Genomic DNA, 15,367 nt, shown 5'->3' with positions numbered 1-15,367 from the left:
TATGACCCGAATGTTGAAATCTTTCTGCTGCTATACGATTGCTTTCATTATGTGATATGATTAATAAGAATATAGCAACTTTTTCTTGAACGGTAAGATACCTAGATGATTTCAGATTTGTCTTTGATTTTAAATCTTCACAAAACCTTATGAATGTAATTCTTTTCATTCTAAAACAATCAAAACATCTACTATCGTTTCCATTTAACAACTCAATCACATAATCATGTCCTCTCAGTGCAGAGGTTCTACATGGTTGTTTTGAATATTGTATCCTGTTGAAGCTCATGTAGAATAAAGTAAAAAGGATGCAAATACCATCATCATCGTCGTCAGAATCAAAACCGTCATCAGAATGATTATCTTGAATCAAGTCCATATCAATTCACTAGTATATCCCTAAATCAAACACAAAAAATGTACAAATCAAAGACTATTTATGACATAATCCATCTCAATACATCAAACGTAGCCATGTTAAAAAACAACACAAACCATAAAGTCAATTGAAGTCCATATCAATTCAAAGTCAAACATACAAAATCCATGTTTAAGTCTAATATTAAAAAGTAAATGACATAATCCTAAAACATCCCTAAGTGACATCTAAAGACTATTTATGAAATCTCTCTTCCTTGAATCGGGCATGCGCAAAAATAGCTTTCTCCAAGCAAGATCTCCGTGCAAGAGTTTCAGTATTTTGGAATAAGCCTCTCCATCAACATCCTCCATTGTATTTAAAATGTCTAAACATTCCATCAACTCTTCATGGAGATCATCTTTTTTGTTTGATGTTTGACTCTCATCAACTTGACTAGATGTACAACCAAAAGATCTTTTCTCAAGGATGTCATTCTTTCTCTTTGCATTCTCCGCATATACATCTAAGAATGATGAGAAGAAACTGCCAAATTCGTCTTTCTTTCTTCGAAATCGTTTTTTGCTTTTTCCTTTATTATTCTCTTCAACACCAACGTTTGTGTTGCTTGCAACATCATTTTCATTTTCATCTTCAGAATCTGAAATAAGTCTTGTTGATGGGCAAGCATTTACACCTGTTGCAGTAGTATCTCCAAAAATCCTTACGAGCTTTTCATAATGTGGGCAACCACTTTTTCTAAACTTTTTAGCTCTCTTATTCACCTATAGAAAATGAAAACTGTTTAGCTCTCTTATTCGCCTAAAGATGATTAGCAATTGAAAAAAACTGCAACTATTATACCTTAAAAAGCTCATTCCATTGCTCCTCTTCAAGATTGATGGTACCTAATAATGGATCCCAACCATTTCCTGTCATATCACTCAATATCTTTTTGAAGTCTTTGTACATTTGTCTTAATTTGTTAAACTTATTTTTCAATTGATCGTGAGAATAATTATATCCTGCACTAGCAATTAGTTGGCTTCTCATATAATTCCAACTAGTCTTTGTAAATGTTGTAGTTGGTCGATTGCCTTTTGCAACCTCTTCATCCATTAAGTCTACAAACAAAGTTTCACTTTTATTTGACCATGGTCCCTCACCTTTTAATTCATCAATCTCAACAACGTCATCGACACAAAGTTGTTCAGTTGATTTTTGTGACATCCTTTCTACATAATGACAAATCCAAAAATTAGTGGCAAAATTAAAATAAACAAACAGAATGTTTATAGTTTAAACAACATATATCAGTTCAGTTCAAACATGGCTAATTGCAAAAGCAAAAGAAAACATAATAGAATTAATATATAGTTTAAACAACATATATTTATGTAATTAAGCTTTGAGATTGACAAGTTAATAGATTTTTATATATTTTTGTAAATACTGTTTCATGAACATTCATGATGAAATTATTAAGTCATGGCAGAAATCATAACTTAAGTTCTATTAGTAACAAATTAGATATATTGGTCAAGAAGACTGAACATTCTTGTCTCGAAATCAAATTCTATATTCAGTTCTCTTCTCTAACATTTCCATGGAATCATTGTACAATAACACTATGTTTACATACATCACAAATAAGTAATGTTTTTCAGTTTTCTAAAAAACAAAAACCATACATGTGGACCAAATATCAACACTACAAAGAGACTTCCCAACTTCTTGACTTTTAGGTTCCCTTCAATTTAATTACGATGTTGATGGAAAAATGGGAGTGATAGAGAAAAGTCTTTGGATGAAATTGGAAGCTGTACTGTTAAATATCATATGTTAAACATTCATATTTTATACAGAGAATGAAGTTAGTAGATGCATTCATATTCCATACTGGCTTGTTAAGCATACCAGGAGGATCTATCCATTTTCAACAACTTCTGTTTTCACCAAAATTTTCCTTTGAACTGAACAAACCAAGGTGAAAACAGAGCAGCTGGATGTATGCTATTGGTTTCAATCATGACTAATTGAATTCAAATCTCAGTTGGTGGGCAAAGACAGGACTGAAGTTTTACTGAGTATTAAATCTCTATGCAACCAATACATGTAACTCGGGTAAATCTAATTCAACAGCATTCGAACTTTTGTACTAAATCAGCATCAGAAATGGGAATTTGATATATCATGTTCAGCATGAGAAGAGAAATTGTTTCATTCGAGTTCACTAAATTTAGAAAAACCATAAAGACAGCATTTCTTGCAATCTGCAGTCCAAACATTAATTTTCCCATAAAATAACTAACAACAGGAGAAGATTATCCAATTGCAGGACTCTAGCATCTTGTAGTGAAACGAAGATCAATGGGCAAGGATTTGGAAAAGCCCACAAAAAAATCAAATACCTAAACTCATCCCAACTCTCAAAAAGGTATGATAGAAAGTATGCTAAGAGTTTGAACTTGAAAAGAAAGCCAAAGACAGAAAGCAAAACAATTCAAAGCGGCATTATATCAAACACCTACCATGCATATTAATAAGCAAATATTTTATCAAACAAGACAATGTCAGGAGAGAATTGAAAACAATAATACTCGAATTCGTAAACATTAAAAACATCCCCAATAGATAAAGAAGGAACAAACATACAGAAATTAAAGAACATAGCCCAAGAATCATGATCCTCTATTCTTTACTAGCTACCATAACGGCAATAAAACACAATTTGAAAGGCGGGAAGCAAAATAATTAAAGAACTTAAAATGAAGAACCAACCCAGAATACCAGAAGATTTACCCCAATAGATACTGCTAAACGCCGAAGCCTGCAGGAGTAAAGGGCATTCGCCAGCACAAAAAGTTGCGGTTTTTAGAGAAATCTGTAGTCGTTTTTCTTAGACGAGAGAAGACAAAACCGAAGAGAACAGCTAGCCGGAGAGAAGACAAAACCGAAGAGAAAACCTAGCCGGAGAGAAGACAAAACGGAGAAGGGAGATGCCTAGCCGGAGAGAATGGAGAAGACGAGTGGAAGAGGAAAAGAGAAACAAAAAGAAATAAAGATGGGAACGAAACGAGAGAAACTTGTTTTTTTTGTTCCCACAAATTCTTAGATAAAATAGAAACGTTCCTTATTATTTTGAGAACAAGAAACAGGAAACTTTATCAAACAAATTCGTTTCTTAAAAATTAGAAACAGAAACAGGAAACGAGAAACAGGAACGTTATCAAACGGGCCCTTAAATATGAAGAAAATGAAAAGATTGAATATATGTTTTTCCGGAGAAACAAACAGAAACCAAAATCGAAGCTGAAGTTTCTTCACCTTCAGCAATCGTTTGTTTGTATTTGAAATTAAAAATGGGAAATAAATACATAGTCGTACGCATTGTATGCCGTTGACGCTTTGCTATTGGATTTGTGTGGAAGTTCTCTTTCATGAACTCCAACCGAAATTACGATTTCTTAATGAGTCTAAGAAAACGGTCTTTAATAATGGCTTTGTCTTTTATATATATATATATATATATATATATATATATTGTATCCATAACAATTTCTCCAATGAAATTTTTTCTTTTATAAATTTTAATTTTAGGTTATTTTTAAATAGAATGAAACGAATCAAAATATTTAAAGATATTGTAAAACATCATGTATAAATTACAATCAATTGTTCTATCATGATATAAATAGATACAAATAATAGTATATCGTAATAGTATATCGTAGTCTATCTCGATCTATCAAATATATTGATATTTTATTATATTTATAAATATTTTTAACAATTTTATGGTTTAAAATATTTATAAAAAATCTTTTTTAAAAAATACAAAAATTATTAGTAGTGAAATTCTAAAACCAAAAATTTAAAAGGGAAATTGACAAAAATAGAAAAATTAACAAAATATTTACCCTATTTTGAAAACTACTTCAAACTCATTCTTAAAACTTTGACATTTTCTAAAAAAATATAAGTAGAAAGTAAATAATAACACAATATAATTTTGTGATTATAATTGAAATTTATAGTAAAATTTCATAATCTATTCATCATTAGTTGTTATATGATTATTCATCATTGGTTGTTATAGGATTTAATGATTTATTAGTATCTATATTTATAAAATTTTACTATATTTGTAAATATTTTCAACCGTTTTATCTTCTCGATAATTTGTTTTTATATATTATTATTATTATTTTTATATTAAAAAGCTAGAATTCACGAAAAATATTTGGAAGTTTTGAACAATTAGTTTCATTCTTTAGTTCATATATATATTAACAAAATATACCATTGATAATTAATTTTAAATTGTAAAACTAATAATTGAATTAATATCATTTATTAATAAAAAATACATAAAAGAAACTCAAAGGTATTACCATGTGAATTTCTTTAATCTTCCAGACAAGTTCTCTTCATCTTCAACCTCTTTTAATTGAATAATTAATAAAAGAGAAATTGAAAAGCTTTGGAATTTTAAAATTGCATGGAACTTTCTTATTAATTATTTAAAGTGAATGTTAACATATTCCCAACTTATTAAATTAATATAGTAATTTAAATTCAAGTTCTAACAAAAAAAAAGTTATCCATTTAGAAAAAATCATTTAAAAATAAATGTGTTGAATATGATTTTTTTTTTTAATTTTTATTTTCAAACATTCATTTAAAATACCATTATCCTTGTAATTTAATTATATTTAAGTTTTGATTTATTGATGTCTAGATTGTCATCAATCATGTCAATGGAGTTTACTACAATAATTTTTTAAGAAACAAATAACATCAACTAAAGAATTATATCAAAACAACAATAGAAATAAGAGAAACAAATAACTTAGAATTGTCTCGATGGACATAAAATGTATTCTCATAGAAGAAACACGAAATTTAGGTAAGATCTTTATAACTATCGAACAAAAGGTTAACAACCTTTAAAACTCCACAATAGTAGACGAACATTGAGAGGGATAATATTAAGTAGGTCTTCACTAATATCCATTTGACCTAAAAACTTTGAGTGCATTACATATTTTGATAAGCTTGGGTACTTCGAAAATACCGTCGGGTTCATATTACAAATTTATTTAAAGAGTATATATAAAGACTTTGTTTTATTATGACATTTGTGTTGCATGTAAAATCTTCTAATTGTATGATTTAATTATAAACTAATTTTGAAATGTATGCCTCTGTCTTAGTTGGCAATCTATATTGAAATATTTAAATAATGTAGAAGACCCATAAGCATTATTTTTACTTCAACGTTTTCCATGAAGAGAAGGATAATGAGATGTATTCATCTCTATAAATCTCAATTTTATCACACACAACCAAGAAAGAAAACTAAAATGTTTAAAAATGGATGGTGAATATGCCACATAACTGATAATGATCAAACAAATTAGTGTAGCTCCCTTCTGTGATGAACTTAAATATTTTTCTAAAGAAATAAAAGGGTTAGACTGCCAAGCGTTAGGACCTTTCCATGGAAGGTCAGAAATGTTTCATTTTTTCTCCTCTCCTCTCTCTCTCTCTCTCTTCAACAATGTGTCTTTTACATGTGAAATTTCAATCTTTAGTAAATATTGAATTCCTTAAAGTTCAATCTTCACAAGAAAAGTTCAATCATCACTAGAATAGTGTCATCAAATGTTTAAAGAAAATGAAAAGGCATATATAACCGTAGTAGTGCGAAAACGTCGACTTTCTTAATCGGAAGCGAGAAGATCACGGTGTGGATCATATAAAATACAGCAAGAGCATTATTATTTTTCTCATTCTACAATGGGCGGTTACAAGTTCAAATTCTCAAACGATAGCTCATATTGCAAGTTCATCATATTTTTTATTTCCTTTTGTATGGACACTGTAATGGAGAAAACGAATTATATACAAACTAGAATGTCTTCAATCACATTCGAGAGTGTTTTCTATTATTGTTTGTACTTTTCAAAATCTGCAAAATCTACAAAAACACGTGCAGATCCATCCTTTAATGATACCAATCTCAGTCTTTCTCTGTGTCACTAACCATTCAGGATTAGTTTCATGTGCCTTTAAGATGTCCAAGCAATGAGATCCTACATAAATCAATGTATCAGTGAAAGTAAAAAAACTCGACCATTAATTTCCTTCGATAAGATCCTAAAAAGTAATGTCATTATGATAAATGAAAATCCTCTAGGACACAAGCTTTATATCTGGGTTGGCATAAATGGCAATGAAAAGCTTTCAAAACATAGAGATGATATGTTTCCACCATACCCTTTTGACCTTCAAAGCGTCATCAATCTTGCAATAGATTGTATGGTGTTCCTCCCCGGCCCCATTGGGCCACCACATACTCCATGGCCAAACATACCCAAGGTGTTACGTTCAGTGTTACCTATAGGGGCTGCTTGGTTCATGTGACAGTCACAATGCTACTCCCTCAAACTTGAGCTTGAATTTCCATCTCCTCCTTACTTGATTTCATCTACTTCTATATAATTACTCTTACATGCGTTCATAGGGATGGACATCGATTAGTTGAAGTCAATTTTTCGACGAAATCAACTTCGACCATGAAAAAGTACAAACTGACCATTGGTCATTTAAGTCTTTGATAATTTTCAAAATGTTACAGTTTAGATTTTTTTAATCTAACATCGATTGAACTTTTTCTTATCTTTGACTGATCACCGATAGTTCGATTAACTCAATTTTTCGATCTATCATGTTTACCATGCTGGAATTTTTCAAACAAAAATCATCAAAACATTCAATGAAACATAGAACCTAATATAATTGAGTCAAAATTGCATCATCATCCTTTTTAAATCAAAGTATATTAATGTTTTTCTATTGAAAATCAAAGCTAAGGTATATTAGTGAGAAAAAGTAAGAATATAGGTCATATAGTGGCTGAAATGAAAATATGTTGGCAGAGGAAAGTTACAAACTCTCTTGATGTACTTGAACAAAATTGATCTTTCTAACTTCTGTTTTGCAAATGATTGATTGAAACAGAGAGACGAGGGGAGAAAGACAATATATACCTCACTAACAATAAAGATATAGAGATTTATCTATATGACACTTCACTCGCAAATGGCACAGCAACATCAAGAGATATAGAGAATTAATAAAGCAACTCTCTGAAGTGTACATCACTATCATTTCAATCAACCTTCTAATCAGTTTCTAAAGCATTTCAAAGTCATAACGAAAGTTAGACAATATAACGCAGTTCTAAGCTTTCTAAACCAAAAGTAGGCAAGCAAGACTATCCACAATATGGCAAGGGGGTCCAAGGAAAAATTTAAATCCAACCTGAATCAAGAATAAATTCTGCCATAATCACAAAAATAATGAAATAATGCAGCATCAATATCAAAATATCCAAGATATCAAAAATTGCATTCAACAAATCTGTATTAGTGATAACTAAATTTCATGCACAATAGAGCTAACCATGTTCAAACTTTACACTACCTTTAATGGAGTAAGAACAGATAAAAGTAATTACAAAATAAAGAGTACAAACAACATGACTAGGGGTAAAAAACACTGCCCTGTAAGAAAAGAAGTCTCAGGAATCATCATCTGAAGATACGTATGGTTGCATGCGAGGGGGAAACACATGCATGACTCCACGATCATGCAGAGCAAACAAACACTTGTAGAGATGATCGAATCTTTCCTCTGAGCGCCTATGGTAGCTGCGAACACGACGTTCCAACCGTTGAATTTGCTCATCAAGGGATAGAGGCCTTTGTGTCTGCCTAGGAAGATCAATGGTCAGGGTTTGCCGTACCTCTCGAATGGGTTCTGCCTCATCCTGGTCACTTGGCTCATCATGGTGGCCTGCATCAGGCGTCTTATTGCAGTGGCTTGCACCAGCAGTCTCATCACAGTGGCCTGCACCCATGGTCTCAAAACTCCAACCAGGAATTCCCATAATAAAATTCTTATCCATGATGGGCTTAGGGTCAACCAACTCCTCCTTTTCGTTCCACACGACGCCTTCATTCCTACACAAGGCCGTAATTAGAGATGAATGACCAAGTCCTCCAGTCATGCCACTCTTACGGATGTTGCATAAGGACTTGTGAATGACTTTACCAACATCCACAGACCTCTTAGTGGCAATAGCGTAAAGAAGAATCGCTCTCTCCTTCGTGACACTACTCGTATGAGCCACAGGAAGTAACTTAGCACAGATAAATTTGTGCCACACTTGGTTACTAACAGTCAAGTTTGATGATTTAAATCTAATCGGCTCGCCCGGATTAATAATCCATTCAGCTCCAGGTTGGCAGAGCTCACGAATGATCTGGTGAACATCCACATGTTCACTGGCATAGATAGCATATTCATCACGCTCAAAGTTAGGTAAGTGATAGTACCGATTGATTGTGCCATAGTCGAAGGAAACCTGACGACCACGTACAAACGATCGAGAACTGCCCTCAACCATATTAGCATAGAATTCGCGAACAATGGAAACCACTGCTGGCTCAGGCTGTTTCACAAAATCAGACCAACCCCGTTGCATAATATTCTGATATAGTTGGGGTTGATGAACTTCGCACGGAGCCAAGCCCCTTTCCGGTATAACACTACTCTTAACAACATGTTTCTTATACCCATCGGCAGCATCCTTGCTAATAAATTTATGGCGATTGAAAGCCCCTTCAGATGAAAGTGCGGATCGAGCTCTTTTAGTTTTGGAACTCATCATACAAGCACAACCCAAAAAACAAAGGAAACAGCCCCAAATCGCATATGAACTCAAGAAAGGTCACGCCAATCTACCTCCCAATTCAAATTCGAAATGTCTAATGCAAAAATCCACAAAAAAAAAATTCCTACCCATCTATTCTACTCCAAAATAACCGAAATACTCAAAAACAAGCTCAAAAGTAGAGAGAATGTACCCTTGAAAAGAACCCATGGAATAGAAACTTGAAAATGACCAAACAGGGATGGAAAACCGCTTCGAATCCTTCAGTAACCTGGAAATTAAGGAGAAAGAATCGCAAATGGGTGAGCGACAAAGAAGATTTGAGAGAGATGGGGGGAAAATAGCGGGGATGCGGCTAGGGCTTCAGCCCTAGCGCGCGAACTTGTATTTAAAATCCCACCGGTTTTCGTAATCTTTATTTTGGAAAATTATGTTTTAATATGGAAAACTTATATAACAGACCGTAAATTATTTACTATTCCTCTCACAAAGTTTAAAGGTAATCATTTTTTAAATATTTTAGATTTGTTTTTCCATTTTTTTTCTTCCTTGCCATTCGTCTTCTTCTTATTATTTCGTCTTCACCGTGTTCCCTGCGATTTCGTCTTTCTTTCTATCATTTTTCTTATTTTTCAATTCTTTATTTATGTCGTTTAATATTTCTATTGTTTTTCTTCTTTTCCTCGTCGTTTTTTCGCTTCGATTTTTTTCCATCGTCTTTCTACTTTTCCTCTTTGCGATTTCTTTCCATCGTCTTTTTTTTACGCGTTTACATTTTGGTAACCAAATCTAAACGACTATGTATAAGATTGTGTACAATAAAATAGCAAAATCTAAAAGATCGGGTATAAAGAATCTTGAAAAAAATCATTTAGATTGGAGTAGCCAAATGTAAACGATCGTTTAAAAAAAGTAAACGATCCTATAACAAAATTAAACGATGAAATTGAAAAGATAAATTGTAGCCATATCTAAACGTCGCGTATAAATTGTAGCCATATCTAAACGATCGCGTTGTAACCATATGTAAACGATCGTGTATAAATTATAGTCATATGTAAACGATCGCGTATATATTGAACCATATCTAAACGATCCATATCTAAACGATCGCGTATCAAACAATAACCAAATCTAAACGATCGCAAATATATTAAGCGCGCGTTATTGACGGTGTGGTTGACGAGGCATTTTTGGTATTTTACACGATGGGACCCTGAGCTTTTTTCGTTTTTGGAATTGTTCTATAGAGTGTAAATATTTGCCGTTTTTTTTATATTTTTGAAAAGATCCCTTTTAATATAAAGTATAGTTTAATTCCAAGTTTTTAAAATGTATTATTTTAGTCTAAAAAAACAAGTTTAAATGGTTTTTGCTTACTCTACTTTTCGAAATTTGATAGGTTTAGAGCTACTTGTAATCAACATGGCAAAGTTGAAAATGTTAAAGTTTAAATTTAATGTTTTAAAATACTATTTAACAATTTAAAGAAAGAAAACTTAAATACAAATTGATATGATATGTACAAATTTTTTCTTTCTCAACCATACATGATTGGTTATGAACGATATCAGTGGTGTTTGTTGAACTCGACAAATACATACATATACATACACTTATAATCATGTCTCATCTTAAAGGATTGTATCTTTATGATGTCAATTGTACATATTAAAATCACTGGATGAGTTGCGTGGGTAAGAGATTGTATCTTTAGGATTTTACTTTCTGTTTCCTATTTAATCTCTCACGCCTTTCAATTGCCTTTCTTTAGTCTGCCTTGGGACGATGGTGTGCCTATTCTCCTTGTCCACAGGGTACCTTTGTTTCCAGACGACATCTAGAGCTCCAACCGAATTCTTGATCTTGGGTGCATTCCGCCATTTTCTCCCTTTCTTTTCTGTACAATGGATCCACCGCTAGTTAGTTGGACTCTCTCACTAGACTCTTGAATATGTCATCTGCTTACCTTGCTAGCCCTATAAATAGGCAGGGTTTCTTCCATGGATGGTAGAGTTCTGAAACTTCACTCTGTAAACCTCATGACCAAAGATCTCAGTGATTATGGAAAGCAAACTCGTATTTTCTTTGAAGTAGAGTGCTTCTCTCCTTTCAATCGAGACCTCCTCTCAAATTCTTTAAGCGTCCTACTTCCCCAAAAACTATTCTTCTGAGATACCCTTGTATGGAATATCCTCGCTTATTGATCTTATGCAGAAATCTAGTATCGGTCAACGGTAGGAAACTGGCCTATTACTGGTATCCTTTCAACCACTAACTCTGATTTGCAGGAAAGAATGGGTACCTGACAATGAACTGAAAACGATGTCTCTAATATGAGGCATCGTAGGGAGAATAGAAGGAAGCAGAGCCTCAAGCCAATCTTAAAGCATCCTCTCGGGAGAGCACTCAGACACTTCCACTTTTAGACAACTAAAAAGGTGCTTCAAGCCAAGAAGTGAAGTAGGGAAGGGGTAAGGAGTTTCCTTTTCTCCCTTATGACAACCCTTTTGAAGCTGCTAAGATAGTGGATTTCTTTCTATCTGCTTTGATTCAAGGATTGGTACTTCCTTCCCCAAAGAGAAGGTTATTAAGGATAGCCCCCTAAAAATCTGAGAATCTCTCTTTCTTTTGTAGAGATCAAGAGTATGACCAGTGGAATGCTCCTTCTAAACCTACTTAAGGGAGAAAGCCTATCAATTAGAAAGAAAGATTTAGATGAAGAAAGTTTCAGTTCAACCCCACTTCGCGGAAGGAAAGCCTATCATCAGAATTCAATTCCATAAACGAGTCCGACTATCCTATTGGAAGTCTAGTATATAGGGAGAAAGCCTAGGTGCGCAGCAAGGAGCGAATTTGAACCAAAAAGCCATTCTTCATATACCTAGTAGTGGGATCCCGTTACAGTGCAAAGAAGAAATTCGCTGAGACTGAAAAGAAAAAGAAGATCAAAATAGGATATGTTGTAGAAATACATAATCTTGTGATCCGTGGATGCCTTTATAGAAATACCTTGTCCGGTCTTCCTCCTTCAAGGCTCGAGTGTAGAGGTCTCGACTAAAAGGAGAGAGAAGCTTTTTTTTTTTTAGTACTGCATAGAATATGGGGCACCCCTCGCTTTAATTGCATTTCAAGTGGAAAAAATGGTGCAGCTATTGCCCAAGGGAAGTGGTTGCCTAATCTATTAATCAAAAGAAGAAAGCCTAAAAAAGGAAGGTGGAAAAGACTTTGATTTTACTGGAAGAAAGCCAAATCGCTTCAAACTTCCTTCTTGGATTCAGAGGCTTAGAAGTATATCAAAGATTCAGAGGCTTAGAGGTATATAAAAAGAAAAGGAGGAGCTCTCTTTCCAGTTTCATCCGCGGCAGAAGTAGCAACTTTGGAATGAGATGTCGCTGAGGAAGTTTAATTCGTAGTGTGGCAATTTTAGTTTCATAGGAATTCTCCAGGAAGGGGAACCCCACCTGAGATTGGGGGAGAAAGGGCGAGGCCACGAGAGAGATCACTTAGATTACTTGACCTTTTCAGTAAGCACATAGACAAAGGAAATTGAGTTAGTAATCACTCCCGGTCCGTGGTAGCTTAATTAGTCATTGATTTCTTTTCACCGAAAGGTCAGAGAAAGACTAAGAAGTCACTCTCATGTATCGGCGGATTTAAAGAGGAGATCCCGAACTTGAAGAAAAAGGGAAAAGGAAAAAGGCACGCATTCTGCGGTTAGGAGTCAATCCAAGATTCAATTAAAGGAGAGAGAGAGAGTTGACTTAGTGAGGTTGAGGGACAAACTCCCCAGGCTAGGGACTCCCTACCACTATAAACAAAGGAGATAAACGATATAGGCCGTGCGGTATCGACGACTTGTACAAAGGTGGAGGCTCCATAAGGAGTTGACGAGACCCACGGAAGAAAATGTTATATTTCATAAATCAGTCTGACTATCCATAGAAAGATGATGAAATTAAGAAGAGACCAAAGGCTCTCAGAAATTGAGAAGACTGGGAAGGAGATAGAAAAGTGCAAGATAAGCTTTCGAGGTATTTATATGCTTGACTTCGAGGGGAAGGGGAAGCAGCTATCCCAAGAGGAATGAATAGGACGAAAGAAGAATCAAAAGAGCCATAATTCATGAGTGGAGTTAGAATGAGAAGGAGAGGTTATGTAGGAGCTCGATTTTTTTAGAGGGAGGACGAGAAGAATTTGAGGAAGATCAATCGAAATGAGATCTTTCATAGGTTCAGTGACTATGAGATCTTGCGAAAGAGGTTAGAAGAGAGTTCGCTATTGGTCGAAAGTAGCTTTCTTGTATCCTTCTTCCTAAGCACTATGATCTCTTTCAATCGACAACATAAGAACTCATCCCTCGGCTCTCTCGATAGGTGTCGAAAGCTGTCTCCGTTTTGGATTTTTCTAATTGGATTTTATAGGCTAACCTTAACGCCTATATTCTCTTTCATTCTGTCATGCCAATCATTAAGAAAGAAGAAGTACTATAATCAATGAATAAGGCTCCATAGGAGTTTAGAAGGAGTTGACAGCTGTAATTACTAAAGCACCTAAAGCTCTTACAACAAACTTTCGAAACCTTAACAAGAAATACTACTGCCACAACCACAGACTCTGACGGAGGCTTCTGCTTCTTTGGGGCTAACTTCTCAATATTCTTTGACCCTTATTTTTGAAGAATCCTACTCTTAACCCAAGTGGCCCATCTCGCTACGACAACTCATATTGCATTGAGCATCTAGACCCCTTATAATCTTTGCCTCCTATAAGTTAAGGAGTGCAACAAAAAGAGGAGTTTCTTTTTTGAAAAGTCTAACTAACATTAGTATGGGGCAAAGCCAAGCGACTCTTATATAAGAGATAAGGATGAATCCTTCGGAGAGAGTGCAAAGTTCAAGTCTTCATTCCTTACCGCAGGAAGTTCGAATGACCGGGTTATGATCTTAGTTCATCGTTCTACCCGATTTCTTTTCATTTCGATCATGAAAGATAAGATTCTAATTCTTTGATTGTGAGACTCAAAAACCTAATTTATGGATAGCTTGATCGAATTCAATTCCCTTTAAGAGTCTAAACCTCTGCTCCATGGCGGCTAGGTCCGCATGAGTAACTGGCGCAGCCGGGTCAGGGGCTTGGGCTACAGGCTGCACCTCAGGCTGAACGCGTCCTACTCCCCTTCCTCGGCCTCCTCGGCCACCCCTACGTGCACCTCTCCTGGGCGGCATTTCCCTAACAACCACCAACGATCCCTTTCGTCAATAAATGGTAATTGGATTTGCAGTTTAACTTAGGTAAGGTAATGCATGTAGAGTTATACATATACTTTCATGGGAGCGTACCTGACGAGCGGCAAGGATCATTTCAGCCATAAGGACACAAAACACACTCACATTATAAGCCAGTCTACAGAACCTAAAACTTAGGCTCTGATACCAACTGTAACGACCCAACTTTCCGGACTAAGCTGAGGTCACTACCAAATACCAAAACTCGACCATTCAACATAAAATTTAAAACGGACCAGTTACGATTCATTAAAAGCATTAGAAACATTACAAAAAGACAGTTTCGGGCCCTATTTTAAATCAATCATAAAAGTCTCAAATAAAAACTCAAGTTATCAGTTCAAAATCACAAGTCAAATATTCTGACAAAATACATAGCGGAAGCGATAAGAAAACCATACGCGTCCATATGGCCTTCACGCGTCCTTCCTGCCTCTCGTCGGTCTGCCCCTCGCTGTGCCCTTACCTGAAAAGTTAAAGAAGAGAAAAGGGTGAGTATAAACATACCTAGTAAGGGACCCACTACTGGGCCCGTTAGGGGACAACAGTTAACTTCCTATTCGGGGGTACCCTACATAACAGTCTAGTGGTTCCGTAGAACGCACATATCAGTCTAGTGCTCCCGAAGGATGCACATATCAGTCTAGTGCTCCCGAAAGATGCACATATCAGTCTAGTGCTCCCGAAGGATGCACATATCAGTCTAGTGCTCCCGAAGGATGCACATATCAGTCTTGTGCTCCCGAAGGATGCACACATCAGTCTAGTACTCCCGAAGGATGCACATATCAGTCTAGTGCTCCCGAAGGATGCACATATCCGTAAGGCACACTACCCCATAGATGAAGCTAACCGTTACCCCTCAGTCCATACTAAACCGTCTACAACAGTCACACCCCAACGGCATTCATATTACAATTCCGCCATAGGTTTTGTCAGTCAGATAGTATAGGTTTAAACAACTACACCCTCAGTTGC

General features: G+C 35.0%; 2 protein-coding genes across 2 annotated transcripts; both read right to left on the bottom strand.

The window, feature by feature from the left end:
- Positions 1-517: 517 nt before the first annotated feature.
- LOC127151734 (L10-interacting MYB domain-containing protein-like) lies at positions 518-1,633 on the bottom strand. Its single transcript, XM_051091790.1, has 2 exons — positions 1,223-1,633; positions 518-1,143 (listed from the first exon to the last, which is right to left on the bottom strand). Exons 1-2 carry the CDS (start codon positions 1,586-1,588, stop codon positions 607-609), a joined length of 903 nt encoding a protein of 300 aa, XP_050947747.1. The 5' UTR covers positions 1,589-1,633; the 3' UTR covers positions 518-606.
- A 6,138-nt stretch (positions 1,634-7,771) lies between these two features.
- Positions 7,772-9,509, bottom strand: LOC127151733 (uncharacterized). The gene is made up of 2 exons (XM_051091788.1): positions 9,295-9,509; positions 7,772-9,049 (listed from the first exon to the last, which is right to left on the bottom strand). The coding sequence occupies exon 2, from the start codon at positions 8,910-8,912 to the stop codon at positions 7,947-7,949; it is 966 nt and encodes a 321-aa protein (XP_050947745.1). The 5' UTR covers positions 8,913-9,049; positions 9,295-9,509; the 3' UTR covers positions 7,772-7,946.
- Between the last annotated feature and the right edge of the window lie 5,858 nt (positions 9,510-15,367).

Source organism: Cucumis melo, chromosome 11 (assembly GCF_025177605.1).
Source record: "Cucumis melo cultivar AY chromosome 11, USDA_Cmelo_AY_1.0, whole genome shotgun sequence".
Lineage (NCBI taxonomy): Eukaryota > Viridiplantae > Streptophyta > Magnoliopsida > Cucurbitales > Cucurbitaceae > Cucumis > Cucumis melo.
Note: the sequence above shows the minus strand (reverse complement) of the source record. Positions and strands in the feature narration are given on the sequence as shown.